At 53.9% G+C, this 18412-nt stretch overlaps 1 protein-coding gene across 4 annotated transcripts; it reads right to left on the bottom strand.

The window, feature by feature from the left end:
- Window positions 1–554: 554 nt before the first annotated feature.
- Window positions 555–18147, bottom strand: IGSF9 (immunoglobulin superfamily member 9). Of its 4 annotated transcripts, none has more exons than XM_033094034.1 (21): window positions 18018–18147; window positions 15774–16019; window positions 15385–15573; window positions 10145–10297; window positions 9032–9186; window positions 8674–8791; window positions 7639–7780; window positions 7391–7536; window positions 7156–7298; window positions 5699–5839; window positions 5159–5275; window positions 4798–4948; window positions 4505–4628; window positions 4103–4278; window positions 3628–3878; window positions 3334–3418; window positions 3064–3240; window positions 2806–2848; window positions 1639–2502; window positions 1249–1376; window positions 555–1035 (listed from the first exon to the last, which is right to left on the bottom strand). In XM_033094034.1, the coding sequence occupies exons 2-21, from the start codon at window positions 15829–15831 to the stop codon at window positions 854–856; spliced, it is 3543 nt and encodes a 1180-aa protein (XP_032949925.1). In that variant the 5' UTR covers window positions 15832–16019; window positions 18018–18147; the 3' UTR covers window positions 555–853. The 4 variants fall into 4 exon arrangements, with proteins under 4 accessions (XP_032949925.1, XP_032949927.1, XP_032949928.1 ...); XM_033094036.1 differs by having other exon boundaries at window positions 626–1035; window positions 8710–8791; XM_033094037.1 differs by lacking the exon at window positions 10145–10297 and having other exon boundaries at window positions 626–1035.
- Between the last annotated feature and the right edge of the window lie 265 nt (window positions 18148–18412).

Below are 18412 nucleotides of genomic sequence, written 5' to 3'. Positions count from 1 at the left end.
GATATCTATGGCTCCGTGGGTGTTCCTTTTTGGCCTCACCATGTCCTGCGTTCTTATGTGGGGAACAGAACCAGAGAGCCTGCATGCCACCCTGCATGACACACATGTAAGGATCTTAGAGCAGTACTGGCACATTGGAGTGCTCAGCTGTTAGTTATCATTGTCCCCACTGTCAGGACTCTGATCCCCCACATGAAACATTTGTCCCAGCACATGCTGTAAGCATTCACTGTGTTGACTCCTTCCTTTGTGCTACCATAACCAACACATCACTTTATCACAGACGTTATCGCATATACTATAACTGTTTCAATTGTCTGCCTCACTGACTAGAAAGAACTCCCCAAGGGCAAAGGCATGACTTAGTGAGCTTTGTATTTTCTCAGCATCTAGTTTAAAGGCTGGTCTTTAGTAGGTGACTTCAGTAGGCACTCAATAAATGCTATTTGAATAGATGTTGAATGCACCTCCATTCCTTCAGGAAGAGTTCCCTCCTTTTTAAGTGTCTGGGATTTTCCCACCGCCCTCTTAAATTTAAAGCCAGACACAGAAAACATTTTCCAGATTTTTTTTAATTCACCTGTAAAAAAGCCTCACCAACACCACCACCAACACCACACACACACACACACACACACACACACACACACACACACACCCCAGCAGACCTAGCAAGCCTGTTCCAATCCCCAAACTAGAGGGGCTCAGCATATACATCCCACACCATGCCCACCATCAGGATCTATGCCTGGGCCCCAAAGGGGCAGGAGCAGTTTGCCAGGCTGGAGCTAGGTCTTGTTGGGACTTCCTTTGCAGGGTCCGTGTGCCTTCACCCTGCCTCACATTAAGGCGTTCACAGCAGAGTGGCCTGTTCAGGGTGGGGGACTGGCTGTCGATAGGCTGGTAGCTGGGACCTAGTGGCATCTCGGCGGCGGCGGAAGGCCAGGAATTCCTCCCGAAGGGCAGCACAGCGGGCCTCAGGGTCAGGAGCATGGGCAGTGTTCAAGAGGCAGCACTCCTCTGGAGTCTTTTCACCTGTAAGAGGAGGGCAGAACAATGAGAGGAAGAAGTCTTGAGGCTCACTGGCACCATGAAGTGCCCCTGGGCCTGCAAAGCAGATGAGCCAAGGGAGAAGAGAAGACAGCCTGGGGTCCAGGGCCTGACCAGGAACGGCCTTGGTCCTAAGGCTGTGGGTGAATGTGGGACAGTGAAGCTAGGAGTGCCCGCCTTTCTGGAGGGCTCACATACCTAGCTCTGGCTCAGCTTCAGGTCGGGGTCGAGGGCCAGCCAAGTCCAGGTGCAGACTCTCAAGCAATTCCATGTCCCCAGGGAATTCTGAATCCCATTCATAGTTCTCATCCACAGATGTGTTCCTCCTGTTAAAAGGGAGAAATGGGTAGTAAGGTGCGTAGAGGAATAGAAAGTGGCAGAAAAGCCTGAACCCGGGCTCCCCAAATTCAGGTAGGGCCATGGGTTTTCCCTGAGGATACTTGGACCTCAGCCAAAGCTTCTAAAAGGAGACAAGGTTTCCTGGCCCCAGGGTGGGAGTAGAAGAGAAGGTAGAGGGTATCAGGAGAGGGGTGGGGAGAAAGTCTGAGAAGGCAGGGGTGAACAGGAATGGGCAGGGACTGCCCTCACCTCTTGCTGACTGTTACCACGTGCTCCCTTCGGGGCCATCTCTCAGGGCCACTGGCCCAGCTGCTGCTATCTCCCAGAATAGCGGGACTGAGGTAGCTGCCTCCTGCTGAGGGGGCTGTGGAGGGGGGCCGCAGGAACGAAGCGCTGCCCCGCCCACTGCTCTGGCTGGTGAGGCTGCCCCGAGGGGCGGCAGGGAGAAGGCTTGGCAGCAGCCGTTCCCTCAATGTCCAGTCAGCTAGTGCTGTGTATGGGGGTTCAGGAGCGGCCCCAGCCCTGACCATGGCCCCAGAAAGTACGGCCCTGGGGGACCCGGAGGAGGAGTCCAAGGGTTGAAGGAAAGATGAAGTGGGGCAGGGCTGGGTGTCCATGTAATCTAGGGGTGGAACAGGACTGGGCTCCTCGAAAGGGGGCCAGTCCCCATCCACATTCATCTCCCGGAAGAAGGGCAGGCTCAGGTACTGGAGCAGGGGTCCTGGACCTGACAGAGGACTTGGTGGAGCTGCAGGGTGGAGCCCCACAGGGCTTATGTCTACAATGCAGAGGGGCTGGGGCAGCCCACTAGGGCTGCTGCTGCTGCAGTCATACAACCTGGCCTGACGCTGGGACGGGGTCTGAGGTTTGGCCTGCTCAGGGCCTGACCTTTCTTGGGGGGTCACCATGCTGGGTCCCATCACAAAGCGCCCATCTGGTCCCCGGCAAATGGGCTCCAGGGGCAAGGGCCCCCGGCTAGGAGGATCCTCCAGAGGGGAGCTGGGGGATCCAGGGGGCTCCCTGCAGAGCAGACTCTGGTGCAGGCTGGGAACTGGGGAAGCCTGGGGCTTCAGCTTGGCCACACTATCAGGACTGCTTGAACCTGGAACAGAGCTGGGGAAGAACAGAGTAGGGTCTTTGGTAGGGGCCAGTCCCCTCCTAGGAAACAGTGTCAGGCCTGGAGAGGTCTGGTACACAACAGAGCAGAGCTGGGAGAGCTAGCGAGGAAGGACATACAATGGAGGGGTGGAGGGAGGCAAAGGCAACACTGGACTGCTCCCCGTCTGGGGCCCTGCATGCCAGTCCTCACCTCCCTCTCTCACTTCTGTTCCACCTCCCACGCCTCCCACCCCAAGGTACACAAAAGAGGCACTCTGTGGGAAGGCAAAAGAAAGCCCAGGACGTGGAGGCACTTACAGTAGAGCTGATAACTGGGGCGGAGAGAAGATAAGTGGTGGATCTGTAAAGGCAGGAGAACCAGACATGACACAGGCAAACCCAAGGCCCTCCAAGGCCCCAGGCACAGACCCTCACCCAATAGCAGGTGCCCAGCTCCATCCGGCTGGGAATCATGTAGGCAAGGTTACGTGCAGAACCAAGGAGAGGAGGGCCCCTGACCCAGCAGGAGGGTGGGCTTTCCTCCAGGTAGGAGGCGCTGATGGGAATTGGTCCTACCTTGGCGAAGGCGCTTGCGGCGGCGTCGGGCGGCCCTACGCTGGTTAGTGACACAAGCAGCCAGGATGCTCACAAGAACAGCCACTCCCAGAAAGCAGAGCCCGCCCAGCACTCCAGCCAGCACGGGCTGTGGCAAGAGGCCTGGCAATTGGGTGCGAGATGGGTAGACCTCCAGGCCTGCGCAAGGGGCCATGAAGGAGGGTCAGTGTCCAGACTCAGTGGGCTAATAGCCCCAAGGCCCCAGCGTTGGCCCTCCCGCCAGGTTCTCACCAGAAGTGGAGACATTGGCTACATTGCTGGGATCACTGACATAGCCACCAGCCAAGGCCACAAGGCGGAACTCGTAGAGAACATCCTAGGGGGTGGGGGGTCCAGGAAGTAGGTTAGGGTCAGGCCTGACTGCCTACCCCAACCACATTCAGAAAGATACTGCTGTTGGGAAATATGGGTGAAGTGGGAAGCTGGGAAAATGGTCAAATCTGGGTGAGAAGATCAATTTTGGGGAATGGAGCTGGGGCCTGGAGAGACACAGGAGGACCCCCTGTGCCCACCACCCACACTAACCTTAATGAGACCTGGCACCAGCAGCTGCATTTCTGTGCCTGCCACGGCCTGGTCCAGCACCTCCCAGGTCTGGGAGCCTTGTCGGCCCTCCAGGATGTAGCCATCCAGTTTCTTAGGGACCAGTTCTGGGGGATCCCAATGTAAGAGTACCCCCCGGGGTGTCCTAATTGCAACCAGACCTCGGGGAGAGGACAGAGGAGGCAGCATCTCTGTCAGGGGAAGCCCGGGGACAGCTGGTGTGGTAGGAAGCCCTGAAATGGCAGACAGGCACAGCAGAAATTGGATCTCCAGTGCCCTTCCCCATATCTCCTGGCCTTCCACAACCTCCGATGCCCAACCCTTTTTCCAGAGCCCCTAAACAAGTCTGGATCATCCTCCACAAACCCCTCCAGGCCCCAAGCCCTCCCATATCCAGGCTTTCCCTGCCAGCTCTTCCCCATCCTTGTCTGCTGCTCTGGGTTGAGAGGTCTCTCACCTTCAGGGACAGACAGGACAATCTTGCTGAACGGCCCACTTCCCAGCTTGTTCTGAGCTAGGACGCTGAACTGGTACTGGGTGTGGGGCTGCAACCCTGGCACAAGGAGGTGAGCAGCCCCCATGGGCACCGCCAGGGACACCCAATCATGGTGGGCTCGGTCAGGACGCTTGGCCCTGGAGGACAAGAGGAAATGGAGATACCCTATGAACTAGAAAGACCAGGAAGCTTGGAGTCTGGAGAACTTACCTCTCCCGCCTCAACCATACAGGGTAACCTAAGATTCTCTGGAAATCCGGCAGCAGAGTTGGTGCAGGGCTGGGATGGAGGAGAGGGACAAAGGGAAGAGGACCAGAGAGAATCAGGATGGGGAGGAGAGCAGTGGCAGGGGAGGTCACTCACAATGGGGTATACCAGATGCTGAATCTCTGCAGATAACCACCATCAAAGCCAGGCTCCCAGGAGACATTGGCACTCTTGGGCAAAGGCACCACGGACACATTGGTGACAACATGGGGGCTGGTGCCTGGGTAAGGGGAATGGAGGACTATGGTCAGTACCCTGAGGGAAGGTAAAGAGCTAAGGGGAGCCCAGGAGCCCCCAAACCACCATCCCCATCTGGGCCTCCAAAAATGATTCCCCATCTTCTGTCCCACAGTTTCCTGCAGCCCCAAGCCGGCTCTGCAGCCACAAACCCAGCACGTAGACATTCGTGGAGGTGGCCACTTTGGCTACAGCATTGCTGGCGGTGCACTCCCAGCGTCCATGGGCCTCCTTGGTCAAGGGTCGCAGGATGAGGCTACTGTTGCTGTCCACCTGGGCCTGGCTCTGCAGCCCATGGCCCACCTACAGAACCACTAGTCAGCCATGAAGACACACACAGCCACCCCTCACCAAGGGCGCCACTTATCTCTCTGGGCAGCTCCAGCTTTCTCCCCACCCTGCCTCTGACAGCCCTCCCTTTTCCATATCCTCCTTCCCACAAAATGGCCAGGGGCATAGAGAGACAGGGGTATAATGGGCAGAGTATAGGCAGAATGGGCTCAGGAGCCTTACCTTGGCCCAAGAGACAGTAGGAGGAGGGTCTCCGCGGGCAGAACAGGGGATGAGTAGCTCCCGCCCTACTTCTTGGAAATATTCTTCCTTAGGCCGTTCTAAAAAAGCTGGGGGGGACTGCAAGCCAGAGCTGGCATTGGGAGGGGCCTCTCTCACACTGCCTTCTCCTCTCTGGGATTCCCTGTCATATCACATCTTACTCTCATCTCTCAGTATCTCTCTAGCTTTGTCTCTGTTCCCTGGTGGGAAAGGGAAGGACTGGGGGGCGGGGAGTCCTCTCTGGAGGTGTACAGACCTCTACAGAACACAGGGGTGGTGGTGGGGTGTAGTCAAGGTTAGTGAGATGGGGGCGGGCAGAATATCTGTCTCTGTGGATATACTATGTGATTGATGTTCCAGCCCCACCATGCACTATCTCTGCAAAATACTCTGGGATGGTGCCTGACAGCTGTTGCTGAAATACTCTTGTCAGCCTGGTGTCCACATGGGGTGCATCTTTAGCCACCTGACCCACTGCTGCTGGCCCACCCTGAGCGTCACCTTGAGCAGCACTCGGGTCACTGGGGAGGGCCCTGCAGTGCCAAGACTGTTGTAGGGGGTGCAGGAGTATTCTCCTAGAGCGTCCTCATTTCCCAGGGCAATGACCAGTGAGCCTTCTGGGCCCTGGGACCAGCCAGGGAACTGGAAGGAAGAGGAGATGACAAAGAGAAAGAAACTCAGCAGAGGCAAGGCCGAGATGGAGAGGCCATTATCAGGTGGGAGATGGTATGAGAAGCCCACAGCTATACAGCGGAGTCCACAACTCTACCTTTAGGCCTGACCTCTCTGCATTCCAGCCCTTCATCTCCTTTTCCCAGAGAGGGGCCTCTCCCAATGGGTGTGACAGCTAAGACTGCACAACTCCAGGGGGTGCCACTCACAGAGAATACAATGTGAGATGCACCCCTTGTGGTTGAGCTGTGTGGGTGCTCCATGCTTTCCGGGACCTCATCTATTTGTCTTCCCAGCACTCATGACAAAATTCAGCATCTTCCACCCCAAATCAGTTCCTTTTCCTGGCTTCTTTATTTCTGTGTTAGAGGCCCCACTGTCCTCACTCACATCTGACTCCTCACCCTCCCTTATTCCCCAGCTCTGTCCTCTAGGAAGGCCTGTTGTCTAGATGCGAGGCCCATCCATCTGCATGTTCTCTTCTCTAATTCAGGCCTCATAACCTCTCACCAGAACCATTTCAACGCCCCTGAACTCCTATCCCTATGTCTACTCCTCCCCCTCCATTCCATCCGACAAACTCAACTCCTTCTTACAGCTCTGATGCCGTCACATCATTCCTCAAACAACTTCACTGTCTCCAACTGCCCTTAGACTTTAATATTCAACAAAAATTTATTGAGCATTATTACTGCAGAAACCCTGAGGACACTATGATTAAAAGATGTAATACTAGCCCACAAGGAATTTATAGTCTTTGCAGACACACAAAAGATTCCAATCATATTGGAATGAGCTAGTAATATTAACTTGGCATCCAGAGTTCTTCTTTTGGCCCCAACCTGTCTTTCCAGCTATCTCTGCACCATTTGCATCCACACAGGTACTCCAAGCTGGACGATTCATTGTCATAAAGGCACTATATTGTTTTTTGCCTCTGAGCCCTGGTTTCTGAATGGAATGTCTGTCCACCTTTCAAAGCCCATCATCAAAGTCCCAGAAGCTGTAGCTGATTTATCCTTGACCAGTCCTAACCGGAAGGCGCTTCCTCCATCCCTGGCCTTCCAGCAGTGTCTCTGTTGCTGTCCCTCCCCCTCTAGGCTGTGCTCTCCTTAAACATGGATGTCTCTTTGCTCCTGCTCCCCATGCAACCCCCTTCACAGCACCCCATAATAAGTGTATGTTCTAGTCACTGAATTGAATTAAACTGAGCTAACGCCACTGCAACTGTCCTGACTAGAATAAATCCAAGCTGAGATATTCCTTCCCCTGCCCCAAGCCTGTACCTTGTCCAGCTGCAAGGCCTTCCCATCCTTGGTCCAACTGACAAAGAGCAGTGGTGGGTTGGCACGAACTGGGCACCGGATCACCCCTCGCATGCCTATGGGCAGGGGTGTCTCAGGAGGCATTGCTGTCACCTGGGCTGGGTCTGGGGAAAAATAGTAGCAAGTTGTGCAGAAGCAGCTTGTCTTGGCCCACGGGAGGGAAGCAGGCTGTGGGGGGAGTTCGGGTCAGGCTTACAGAGCACAGTGAGGTAGGCAGAGGCTGAGGGTGGGTGTAGGAGGCCGTTGCTGGGCACACAGGTGTAGCGGCCAGCATCATCAGGCTGGGCAGACTGTAGCCACAGGCTCCCATCCACCAAGATCTGCACTCGTGACTGTAGGCGGCTGCAATATGGCATGTGAGGAGGGGTCCAGGCCTTGGTCAGCCAAGGGGCTCCTCAAAGCCATTCCCCACCAGTTCCCCACCTTTACCCTCCAGAGCCCCACCTAATGTGGAAGACATTGATGCTGTCCTGGAACCAGCTATAGGTGAGGTTAGCAGGGTACGCCTCAGCCCGGCAGGCCAAGGAAATATCCTGGGAGGCATTGACAGTGCTGTTCTTAGGGGGTACCATGATGACTGGGGGTCCTGTGGGGCAGTACAAGAGGAAGGAGGGGACTGAGCCCACAGTATTCCCAGAACCCTGAATTGACTTCTGTGATTCTTCCTGGACCTGCTCTCTGGAACCCCATTTGCCCAGTTTCCCCTGCTTAGAAATGTGTGTGTGCGTGTGTGTATTGGGGAGGGGGATCACTGCTCATTTACCTTTTATATACCTCATCTGTTACACCTTAAATCTCCTCTGTCTCTTCCTCTAACCAGGTACCTAGTACCTTACCCCCAGATGCTGCAGTGATCCCCAAACTCAGACTCCTCCATCTCTGCCACTCTAATGGCTATTCATGCATTGAATAGCCTTTCATTCTTTGGCCATATAACACTTCTGCTTAAGAACCCCAAACAGTTGCTATCTCCAACCACATTAAACTCAAACTTCTTGATCCAACCACTCCCTGCCTGGCCAACCACCTTTTCATGGGTGAATCGGGCCTTTTATTTCTCAGCTTTCCTTCTAAAGGGAAGGTCTTGGCCAGGAATTACAATGTGATAATCACGGTGCTCAGCTGAACCTAATTAAATTCTTGCCACGTCCTGAGAGGGAGATATGAACCTCTTTATATAGATGGCAAAAATGTGGGTCAAGGGGGTCACACAGCTCATGCTCTAACACCAGCACCCATGCCCTCGACACTATACCACATTGCTGGGCACTAACTACTTATCTGTTTACTGATCCTTTTAAAATTTAAGATGCTAGTTTTAGAGGAACAGCCTGCACCTAAATTGGGAGCTCTCTCATTTCCCACAGCTCCTGCCTTCAGGCACAAGTGTCCTCCTAACTCTTGTCCTGTGCACCCCCAACCACAGGCCACTCCTTATACATAGGTTTCTCAGTTCCAGGCCCTCCCCCCAGAGTGCACCTAGCACCAGCAGCTGGGTGGCGTGGGTGGCACTGCCCTCAGTGCTGGAGGCTTGGCAGGTGTAGATCCCCGAGCTGCCTCGCTCCACTTGGCGGATCCACAGCGTCCCATTCTGCACCTAAGGTAGGAATCAATGAGGAAGACCCCAGGAGTCTCCCTACCCTCCAACAGGCCTCAGACCTTGCACTTCTGAGAATGGCCAGCAGAGGGAGACAGCACCCCAGGCTCAGGAAGCCAAGTCAAAGCACCTCCACCGGCTAGTTTCCCAACATGGTCTTCGCCATCCTTCAGCCTGACTCCAGGGCCTACACCTGGCCCTCACTCTATCTGGCGCACCCTGCCCAGAAGCAGGACTTACCTGCATCTGGCCCTGGCCCTGGCCAAGGTCCTGTCCTCGGAGCTTCCAAGTCACATGAGGCTGGGGGCTACCGCGGGCCACACAACGCAAGGTCAAGGCCTCTAATTCCTGAACTTCCAGCACCTGCGGAGGTGTCTCCAGGAATTGAGGGGGTGCTGCAGAGAGAGAGACATCAGGGCCTGCCAGAGGGGCTATCAGCCCAAAGAGAAGCATCTTAGGGCAGGGAGACATCAGCCCTCAGCCCACCAGCCCAACCACCTTCACAGGAACCCCTAGCCCAGGGCCGCCCTGTCTGCTGTACTCAGGGCCCAGTGAGGAGTGCACCAGCCCATCCCAGAACTGGCCTGCTGAGTTGGCAGCCAGGGCCGAGCACAGGCAAGGTGCTCAGAGCCAGGGGAAAGCTAGCTGCCCTCTAGAAGACCACTGTTCTGGGAGTCAGGAGGCCTGGGTTCTAGACTCTGTTCTGCCCCTAATCGGTGGCATGACAGACCCAGTCTCTCTGAGCCCCTGTCTCCTCTTCTATGAAATGGGAATAATTATGACCTTCCTTTTTGGGGCTGAGAGACATTTCATGAGGTATTGGGTTAAAAGGTGTTTTGAAAAAACAAAATGCTGTGTATATGTGGTCTGTTTCACTCAGGGCTCAACAGCCCCCTACCCATTACCCTCTCCTGGCCAGGGAAGAGAGGGGAAGAGGAAGTTCCTAATATAGCCTAGAACAGGGGTGTCCAAACTGCGGCCCGCGGGCCAACTGCGGCCCATGATCCATTGTTAATTGGCCTGCAGCAAATTCCGAAAATATATTTAGTTTACTTAAATAAACCAGGTGAGGCAATACGTACTTCACCTCGAGTGAGTGGCCCGGCTGTTTGTGTATTTTACCACATATGGCCCTTGGTGAAAAACGAAAAAAGTTTGGACACCGCTGGCCTAGAAGGTCAATTGGACTTAGATTTGAAGAACAGAAAGGGCAGGAGTCGGGGTAGGAGGGCCAGGAAACAAGGTGTCAGCAAGGGTGGGGCATCAGAACTGCCTTCCTCCCCTCCCCCACCAGCCACAGGTCCCATTATCTTGCGCCCCTCCTTTCTCCACTGCCTGCTCCTAGCTTCATACAATTGACTGTGAGGTGCACCCAGGAGCCATTAGCAGAATCATCTTCAGGGCTGTGCTGGTCCAGGAAAAGCACACGACACTCATACCAGCCCTGGTCTTCTGCCCGGAGCCCCTCAATCTGGAGAGATGCCCCCTTCTGCAGCCGGACTCGCCCTGGAGGAGGAGCCCAGAATCAGGGTGCTGCAAGGACCCATGGGAGCCCCAAACCCTTGGTCATTCTCAGAGGTCAACAATATGCCAGTCTCAATTACCCTGATAGACTGGGGTCCAGAGAGACATAGAGGAAGTTGGGGTATTTGAGGGGAGATCCCTCTATCAGCCCCTCTGGTTGCTCCTGCCTTTCAGCAGCTGGGATCTAGTCTAGACAAAGAGAAACATAGAGCAGTGGACAAGACCCTCTACTGAAAGGTTGAAAAACCAGCACTTAAGTCTCCTCTCAATTCTTACAGGATCTACCCATCTCTGGGATTTTGTAGGGAAGAGTATATGGGTCCCATGAGTACTCTTCCTGCCAGAGAACTCTGTCTCCGGAAGCCTCAGTAGTGTTTGGGACCTGAGCAGGGACCCAGACATCGCCTACCAAAGCCCCTAATTCCTCAGGGCTATTATCAGTGGCCTATGCGCCTTAGGGTGGCCAGAGTCCAGCCCAGCCAGGAAGCAAGGTCAGCAGCCTCATCACCCCATCTCCTTAGTCCCAGGGCACCCAGGCTCCAGCTGACTGACCACAGAGAGTTCCACAAAACCACACAGCCCAGCATAAACAGACACCACACTCTCACCCTCAGTCAGCATCCACACCACACCACCAGGCTGAGGGTGCTCCAAATCCCTCAGCACCTCCCCTGACAGCCCTGCACCCTAGACAACTTCATGGGTCCCTGGCAGTACAACCTAGTGAGAATGGCAGCTCTGCTATGTACTCTGGGCAAGTTATTAACCTCTCTCAACTTCAGTGTCCTCGTCTAAAAAATAAGAGGAGAATCTGGGTGGGGTAGAGGGGAAAGATCATGTAGGGAAGCAGGCAGCATGGGGCCTGGCATCAGCAGGTGCTCAAATAAAGACTGAACAAATGAATGAGCTCAAGATTTGAAATCAGAAGCCTGCATTCAATCCTGGCCCTGGGTACCTGGGGTACCTGGTAACACATCATCTCCCTTTACTCGTCCTCTATCAGTGAATAGCACCACCATGCACCAAGTCATTCTACCAGATACCTGGCATCACCTATTCCTCTCCATTACCCACCCCCATTTACTTGTTCAGTAAACCTTTCAAATCCCAACTTCTAAATATTTATTCCTTCTCTACCATTTTCACCTTAGTTTAGTCCTGAGTATCTTTTACCTGCATTACTCCAATAGCTTATTAAGAGGTCTCCCCCCTCCAGCCTACCCCTCTATATTCATCAGCTGCCCACCCCTTGACCTTTTATGTGGATGCAATGACATTTTTTTAAATCTTTGGGTTATGCAAAACAAATAATAGTTCTAAGACAAGTCCCTTAGCATTGTGCCCACTCCAACCATCCAGATTGTGCCCCAAATTAGCCCTTCCTAATACTAGAAATTCTAAAGCTGTTTGTGCACTCACCCCCTCTAATCTGCTTCCATTCTACCCTAGGGTGATCTTTCCGAACTATAATCTAAACCTATGGAGCCCCGGATGCCATCCGGGGAAAAAGAGAATGATCAAGTGGAGGCCTGCTTTGTGATAGCAGGCAGGGACTTCTTTTTTCTCCCAAGAATGAGGTTGAGGGGTGTGAATTCTCTAAGGGTGTACCTGTTTAAAGGGCTAGGTGTTTAAATCCCCACCTAGGAGATTAGCCTAGCCCTTGCAGGTAAATATTTAACATAATCACACCCTTTCATCCACCAGCTGGATTCCTCAGTAACCCTAATCTGCCTGGCCATCCCCACCCCCCCCACCCCCAGCTTCCCCGCAGACCGCAACTTCCTCTAACTGCAGTACAGCACTAAGTTTTCACTGTGGTGATCTTTAAGCTCTACAAAGAAGGCAGAAGAGAGAAGGAAGACTGAGCAATGAACATGGGCCATGAAATATTAGGCACTGTCACCATATTTAATTCTCCCAAGAATTCCATTATAGAGTAAGAAACTGAAGTTAAGTTTCTTTCCAAAATCTCATGGCTAGTAAATGACAAAGTCAGGCCTTCTTTCTCCAGATGGATGTACTTCCCATTGCACACTGGTGTTAGGATCACGTTATGCTCAAGGTACTGAGCATGTAGCACATTCAGTATGTTCTCACTCAGGGGTGTGGGTAGCCAGTGGGTAACAGTTCCAAATGTGTGCTGACCAGAACACCCAGTGAAGCACACTGCATGTCCTAACTTTTCTAATAGGGACTGCTAGATCTGTTACAGAAGAACAGGAAAGGGGGCGGCCCAGTGGCTCAAGCTGTTGGAGCCGAAGGTCGCCGGTTCGATTCCCACATGGGCCAGTGAGCTGCGCCCTCTACAGCTAAGACTGTGAACAACGGCTCTCCCTGGAGCTGGCCTGCCCTGAATAGCTGGAGGTTGGTGTGAGCTGTTGTGTGCTGCAGTGGCCTGTTGGGTGCTGACGTGTGCTACGGTGAGCAGCCGGTGGCTGTGCTGGCTGGCAGCTGGCCAGAGTGGCCAGGCCAGCAGCTGGCAGCCGTGAGTAAGTGGCCGGCAGCTGACAAGGGCTGCCATGAGCTGTTGTGAGTGGCTGACCAGCAACCAGCGACTGACTGCCTCAGCTGGGTGGACGGTAAGGCTCATAATACCACCATTGGCCAGGGAGCTGTGTCCTACAACTAGACAGAAACAATGGCTTAAAAACCAGGGGGGGTAGGGCAAAAAAATAAAAAAAGGACAGGAAGAGGGCCGGGGTAGGCAGTCCCGAGACCGCGTGAATTCCTGAGTCCTCCTGAGTCCTGGGCACACCTCCTGGAGGCCCACCCTCTATCCACAGAGCAACAGCCTGATAGACTTGAGACCTCTTGGCATGCAGGGATGTATAAAGGAAGCTGGAGACGTAACCAAACTCTTGAAAGCTCTCAGAAGGCCGGGAACCCACACTCACATTCGTGTGCAAGTTCAAAAAGTGGTGCTGTGCCCACATATTCCACGAGACTATGAAGCAAGAGTATGAAGCAAGAGAAGTACAGAGGGCTTCCAGGAAACTGTGACTATGCAGTGTTTTGAAGGATAAAAGGCAGTAAGGGGAGATGACTAGAGGGAGCAAGGGGGAGAATGAGATAACTGATTTGTATCAAACAGCTGAAGACAGAGAGAAAACTCATGTCCCTTCTGCTATATGGGGCATTTTGAAACTCCCAAGAAATATAGCACAGAAGTAAAAGACCAAAGCTGGTCCCATGGATTAGGACTGGTCTAAGACCCAACCCAGGAAAGCTGGAGATTAAGGCACGCTTCTTTTTCCTTTGGATGCCTGGTCACATTTCACACCATGGAGGTTGGGAGGTACTCCAGGCTCCGTGCTGGCATTTCACACACAGTGGCTAACTTAACCCTAGTATTTAGTCCTAGCTGGTTTTATACTGCTTTCATACTAGTCTATAAAGCTAGTCTCTTCTGCTAGATGGATTCTAGAATCTTTAAAGGTTGGAAGCTTGCCCTTCAGTGCAGTCCCTAAAGCTCCAGTTACTTTCAGGGTCCCTTCCACAGTCCCAGGCTATAGCCCCTTCACTTGCCCAGAGAGTTTAAACAGGATAGCATTGTCCTTAGCAACCTCCACCTCCCATTACCTAGCAACTGCAGTTCAGAGTCCCCTATACAAAGGCTGAGAGGCTCCTTCCATAGTGGCAGGCAGTAAAGGGTTATTGGGCATAGGGGCCTCCCCCCAGGGCCCATACTCTGCAGACTAGCCCTGGCCCCACCAGGAGCTCCAGACTGGGGGCAGGGTGGGCACAAAAGGTAGGGGAAAGAAGAAAGCCCCAGAGATTATTGCTCATAGCTCTGGTAGACATAAAGAAATCCCAAAGGTAGCAAAGTGGCTGGCCAGATCTCAAGACATGGGGGGCAGAGGGAAGAAGATTTGCACATCCTGGTGGAGCCCCGGGAAAAGCCCTTCTTCCTTTACTCCCCCTCCTCCTGCCGGGCCCTTAGTCAAGTATCTTCTGCATGTGCCCAGCCTTAGCCAGGCAGCCTCTATCCCTCTCAGCCAGCAGGCAGAGGCACAGAGGGAGGGCTGGTGGGCACAGCTACTTTCCCTCCACTTTTCCTAACTGGGGCCACTTTCATCAATTCTCGTGGGGCTTGTGTAGACACATACACTCACACCAGGCTGTTTGCCAACAATTGCCCCCACTTTGAAAAACTCTTCCCTTTGGCAGCACCTGCCTGAGCCTCCTCTCCTCTGCTCAGCCAGCCCTTTGGATGAGAGCTCAACCAATCCTAGGGATTCTGCAGGATTCAAACTAAAAAGGGAAAATGGAAAGCCCCACCGGCCATCAGTGACTTCCCAGGTGGCCTTTCCTGGGCTTTCTCTCCTTAGCTCCTAAAGGACCCATCCTTAGGCCCTCCCACACACTTCCCTCTGAGACCTGCACTAAACCATTCAGATTAAGGCTCCAGCCAGGATTAGGAGGAAGCTGAGCTTTTTGAGGGAGGCAACTAGGGCCTTGGGAGGCCTATACGCTATTTTAAGACTGTACAGGAGGAACCAAGGCCAGCCCCTTCCATTTGCTGATCTTTTGGGAACTTGGTCCTCCCCAGCCCATCTCTCTGTGTACATGTTCTTCTGTACTCAGAATCAGGCTAAGCCCCCACTTAGCCTGAAGCAGACAGGTCATCCACCCACCCTCTTTGCTGACTCATCAGTCCAGGCCCTAGAGGCCCAGAACCCCCAAACTAGCATTGAAGACAGTAGACGGAGAGAGCAGGGGAATGAGCAATGCCAGAGACCAGGACAGGGTCATGTGGGGAAACCAGGGAAGATCAGGATGGAGTCTGGGAAGCTTCCTGATGAGATCTAGAAAAGTAATTTACAGAATTAGGTTGGATACTTGAAAGAGGGCTGCAGAATCTCCTTTGGAAAAGACCAACTGTAGTTCTAAACAGCACAGCTACACCGTGTGTGTGCGTGTAAATGCAGCTTGGGAGCAGAGCCACAATCACTAAGCAGTGTTGAAGCAGTGGAACTAGAGGTGAGGTCAGGGCAGGGACACAATAGTTAAGAAGACCCCACCCAGCCCACCTTTGTTGGTAATCCCTCCAGCCTACGGCTAAGTCTTACCCACGTAATCAGGGTCCACTCGGGGAGAGTAGAGGCCAAACTGGATGAAGATGGGAAGCAGGAACCCAAAGCGTAGCCACTCAATGACGTGCAGGGGGGGTCGGCCAGCCGAGGGCAGCAGGTCACAGCCCAACACAGCACTCTCCCCAGCCCGGCCCACCACTGATACCACCTCAGACTTCCCTCGACCTGCATGGTGGGTGGCATGAGGGACAGCAGGGCGCAGGTCAGGGCTGAGAAGGGAGGTCGCATCAGCATCTCAGGGGGCTCCCTAGGACTCTGTAATTGAGGTAACCCTCAACCTTTCCAGAACCCTCACATGCTCAGAGAGAACCCCTGGGGAATGCCACCATCCCAAGACTAACAGGGAGTTCTTGAATCCAGCTCACCGTCAGCCCCTTGGCTGATGATCAGGCTGAGGATGGCTAGACTGAGGCACCAAACCATAGCCCAGCTGCCTGCTCACCCAGCGCCCCCTATCCACAGGGGCCCAGGTAGACGGGCCCGGGGATGTCCACAGCCCAGCAAGCTGTCAGTCCTTCTGATTAGGTAACAGGTTTCGGCTCCCACTCTTCTGGTTAGGGCTTGGCTCACGTTAACACCTGATGAAGCTGTTCTCTGGAGCACCGCCAGATCTAAATGCCAAATGCAAGGTGACACACAGAGTTCGCCAATATAGTAAACCAGAAGAAACCCCACAGTTAAACAAAGTCCAGGAGGACAGCAAAGGAAGAGAAAGGAGAGGAAGCAGATAAGTAAGAGGAGGGGTCACAGGAGATCAGAGATCTTGACACCCCACTCCCCCACCCCCCACTCTAGGAATAAGGCCTGGGATGGGGGCACTGGGAAAATGAGGGAGTGCTGGCGGGTAAGACCAGGACATGTAGGGAAATTCAGGTTACTAACGATCTCAGAAAACTGAGGCTCAAGGGAACTGGGGGTTCCTATACTTTCAGAAAAAAAATTTTCAGGGAAGTATGGGAGATAAAGAGCCCCTGACAGGCAAGCCTCCCTTCCTTATCTTTCATTTGTCCTGATGCTAACAACAAGGTGGCACAGAAAGTAGAACTAGTATTATCATCTCCACCCCAACAGTGACAAATAAGGACGTTGAGATTCTCAGAGTATCACTCAGGGGGACAGAGCCAGTCAAGGGCAAAGCCTGGATTAGAACATCCATAAAGTGGCCCCAAGGGGATCCCCACACAATTCCCTGCCCCATTTCCCCAGCCTCCATAAACTCGGGAAACTGAGGAACAGTACACTTTCTCCACTCAGCCTCCCAACGCAGCTTTAACAATGAGTGAGTAATGCACTTGGAAGGGAAGACACTTGCCTTCCCCACCAGCTGGTATGGGGCTGTGTGTGTGTGTGTGTGTGTGTGTGTGTGTGTGTGTGTGTGTGTCCAGGCAGCACCCTCAAAGTTTGGGCAGATTCCTGGGCTGGCCGCTGATGCCACTTCCTCTTCATGATGCTGCCAGGCAGCCACCCTCTGCTAGACACCCTGAAAAGTGCCTCACCCCATTTCCTCCCACTCACTCCCCTCCAATATCCTCAGGGCCCAGAGTTTGCAGTTTTCCATTCCCCAACCTTAAGGACATGGTTCATTAAAAGCCAAGAGTCTGTGTGGTGTACAGTGAGTCCTGGAGATGGAGGGTAGGAACTCTTGACAGCCCAGACTTAGAGCTCCTAATGCTCCCTGCACAATGGGCTGGGGGTGAGATGGGGGTGCTATCTTGGCCTGGCAAATCCAAGTGGACTCTGCTCTGGGCCTCCACTCCACTCTGGGCCTCAAAGTTCGGAACTGGCTGTAAAATATCCCCATGTCCCTCAGCCTGGCCCTTGCCTCTATTTAAATGGCCCTGTGTGTCTAACTCCTGACAACTCACGGGAACACGTTCCCCTTGCTTCCCACTGCCCCTAGCCAGGTCTCCCATACTTTTCCAACAAATCTTTTTCCAATTGTATACGAAACCCCAGTCCCACCTGGCTCAGTTTTCCTTGAATCTTAGCAACTTGGGTTTCCCAAGAATTCCTCTGCTTTTCCTAAAATCTTTCCAACTCCTCTGCCCCCCAGCATGTCCTCACCTGTCTGGTCTCCCCACCCAGCACTCCTTCATTCACTTAGTACCCCCATTCCAGTTACCTCTACTTCTCAGTCCCCATGCCCATTTTTTGCACCTGATCTCCAATTGCACCAGGTCCTCTGGGCCTCAAGGAAATCCCTGTGTCTTCCCACCCACCCATTTCTCTCACCCATTCCTCCTTAGAATTTCCCTCCATATAGAGTTGTCTTGCCTCAGCCCACAATACACTTCTGATGTCCCACCCTCAATTCCCTTCTCTTTCGCCTTCTCCCGGCCGCTGGAACTCCTTGCTGTTGGAATCCACAAAGAACCAGCACCCCTGCACAGAAGTATTAGTACCTCCAGAACTACTCCAGTTCCCGGGGAAGCCCCCCCCCCACCAAGAGTTCCTCTTCACGCCCCAGAACTCCCCTAGTTCTGTGCCTCAGAGAATTCCACTTCTCTCCATAAGTCCCCCGCTTTCTCCTCTCCCCCTGACTCCCACACAGTTCTTCATTCCCCCGCCGACACCCCCATTCCATCTCACTAGCACGCCCCCGCCCTCACCTGCTCCGCGCGCGGCTCAGCTCCACTCTTCCCGCGACACAATAGGGGGCGGACCCACCTCCCGCCTCAGACGCCCCAAGCGCCTTCCGTCACCCAGGAGACCGCCAATCCCCGCCTGCGGCGGCCAATGGGAACAGCAGACGGAGGAGGGGGCGGGCGAGACCTTCTGGCGGCCTGGGGCTCGCAGTTTCGGGCGAGCTGTACTCCGCGGCACGTGGGCAGGTCGCCCCCTGGTGGACAGCTTTGCGATCAGGCGCGAAAAGGCCGAAGGGCGGGCGGTTCAGGGCCGTTGCTCCAGGGGTCGCATATGCCTGCTCTCCCCTAGCTCCTAGCACGCCCTCCTTCCGATACAAAACCCCCTCCCTTCTTCTAACCTGCAGAAGTCGCAGCCGGGG

The sequence above is a fragment of the Rhinolophus ferrumequinum genome, chromosome 22 (assembly GCF_004115265.2).
Source record: "Rhinolophus ferrumequinum isolate MPI-CBG mRhiFer1 chromosome 22, mRhiFer1_v1.p, whole genome shotgun sequence".
Taxonomy (NCBI): Eukaryota; Metazoa; Chordata; class Mammalia; order Chiroptera; family Rhinolophidae; genus Rhinolophus; species Rhinolophus ferrumequinum.
This window is presented reverse-complemented; position numbering and strand designations above follow the sequence as displayed.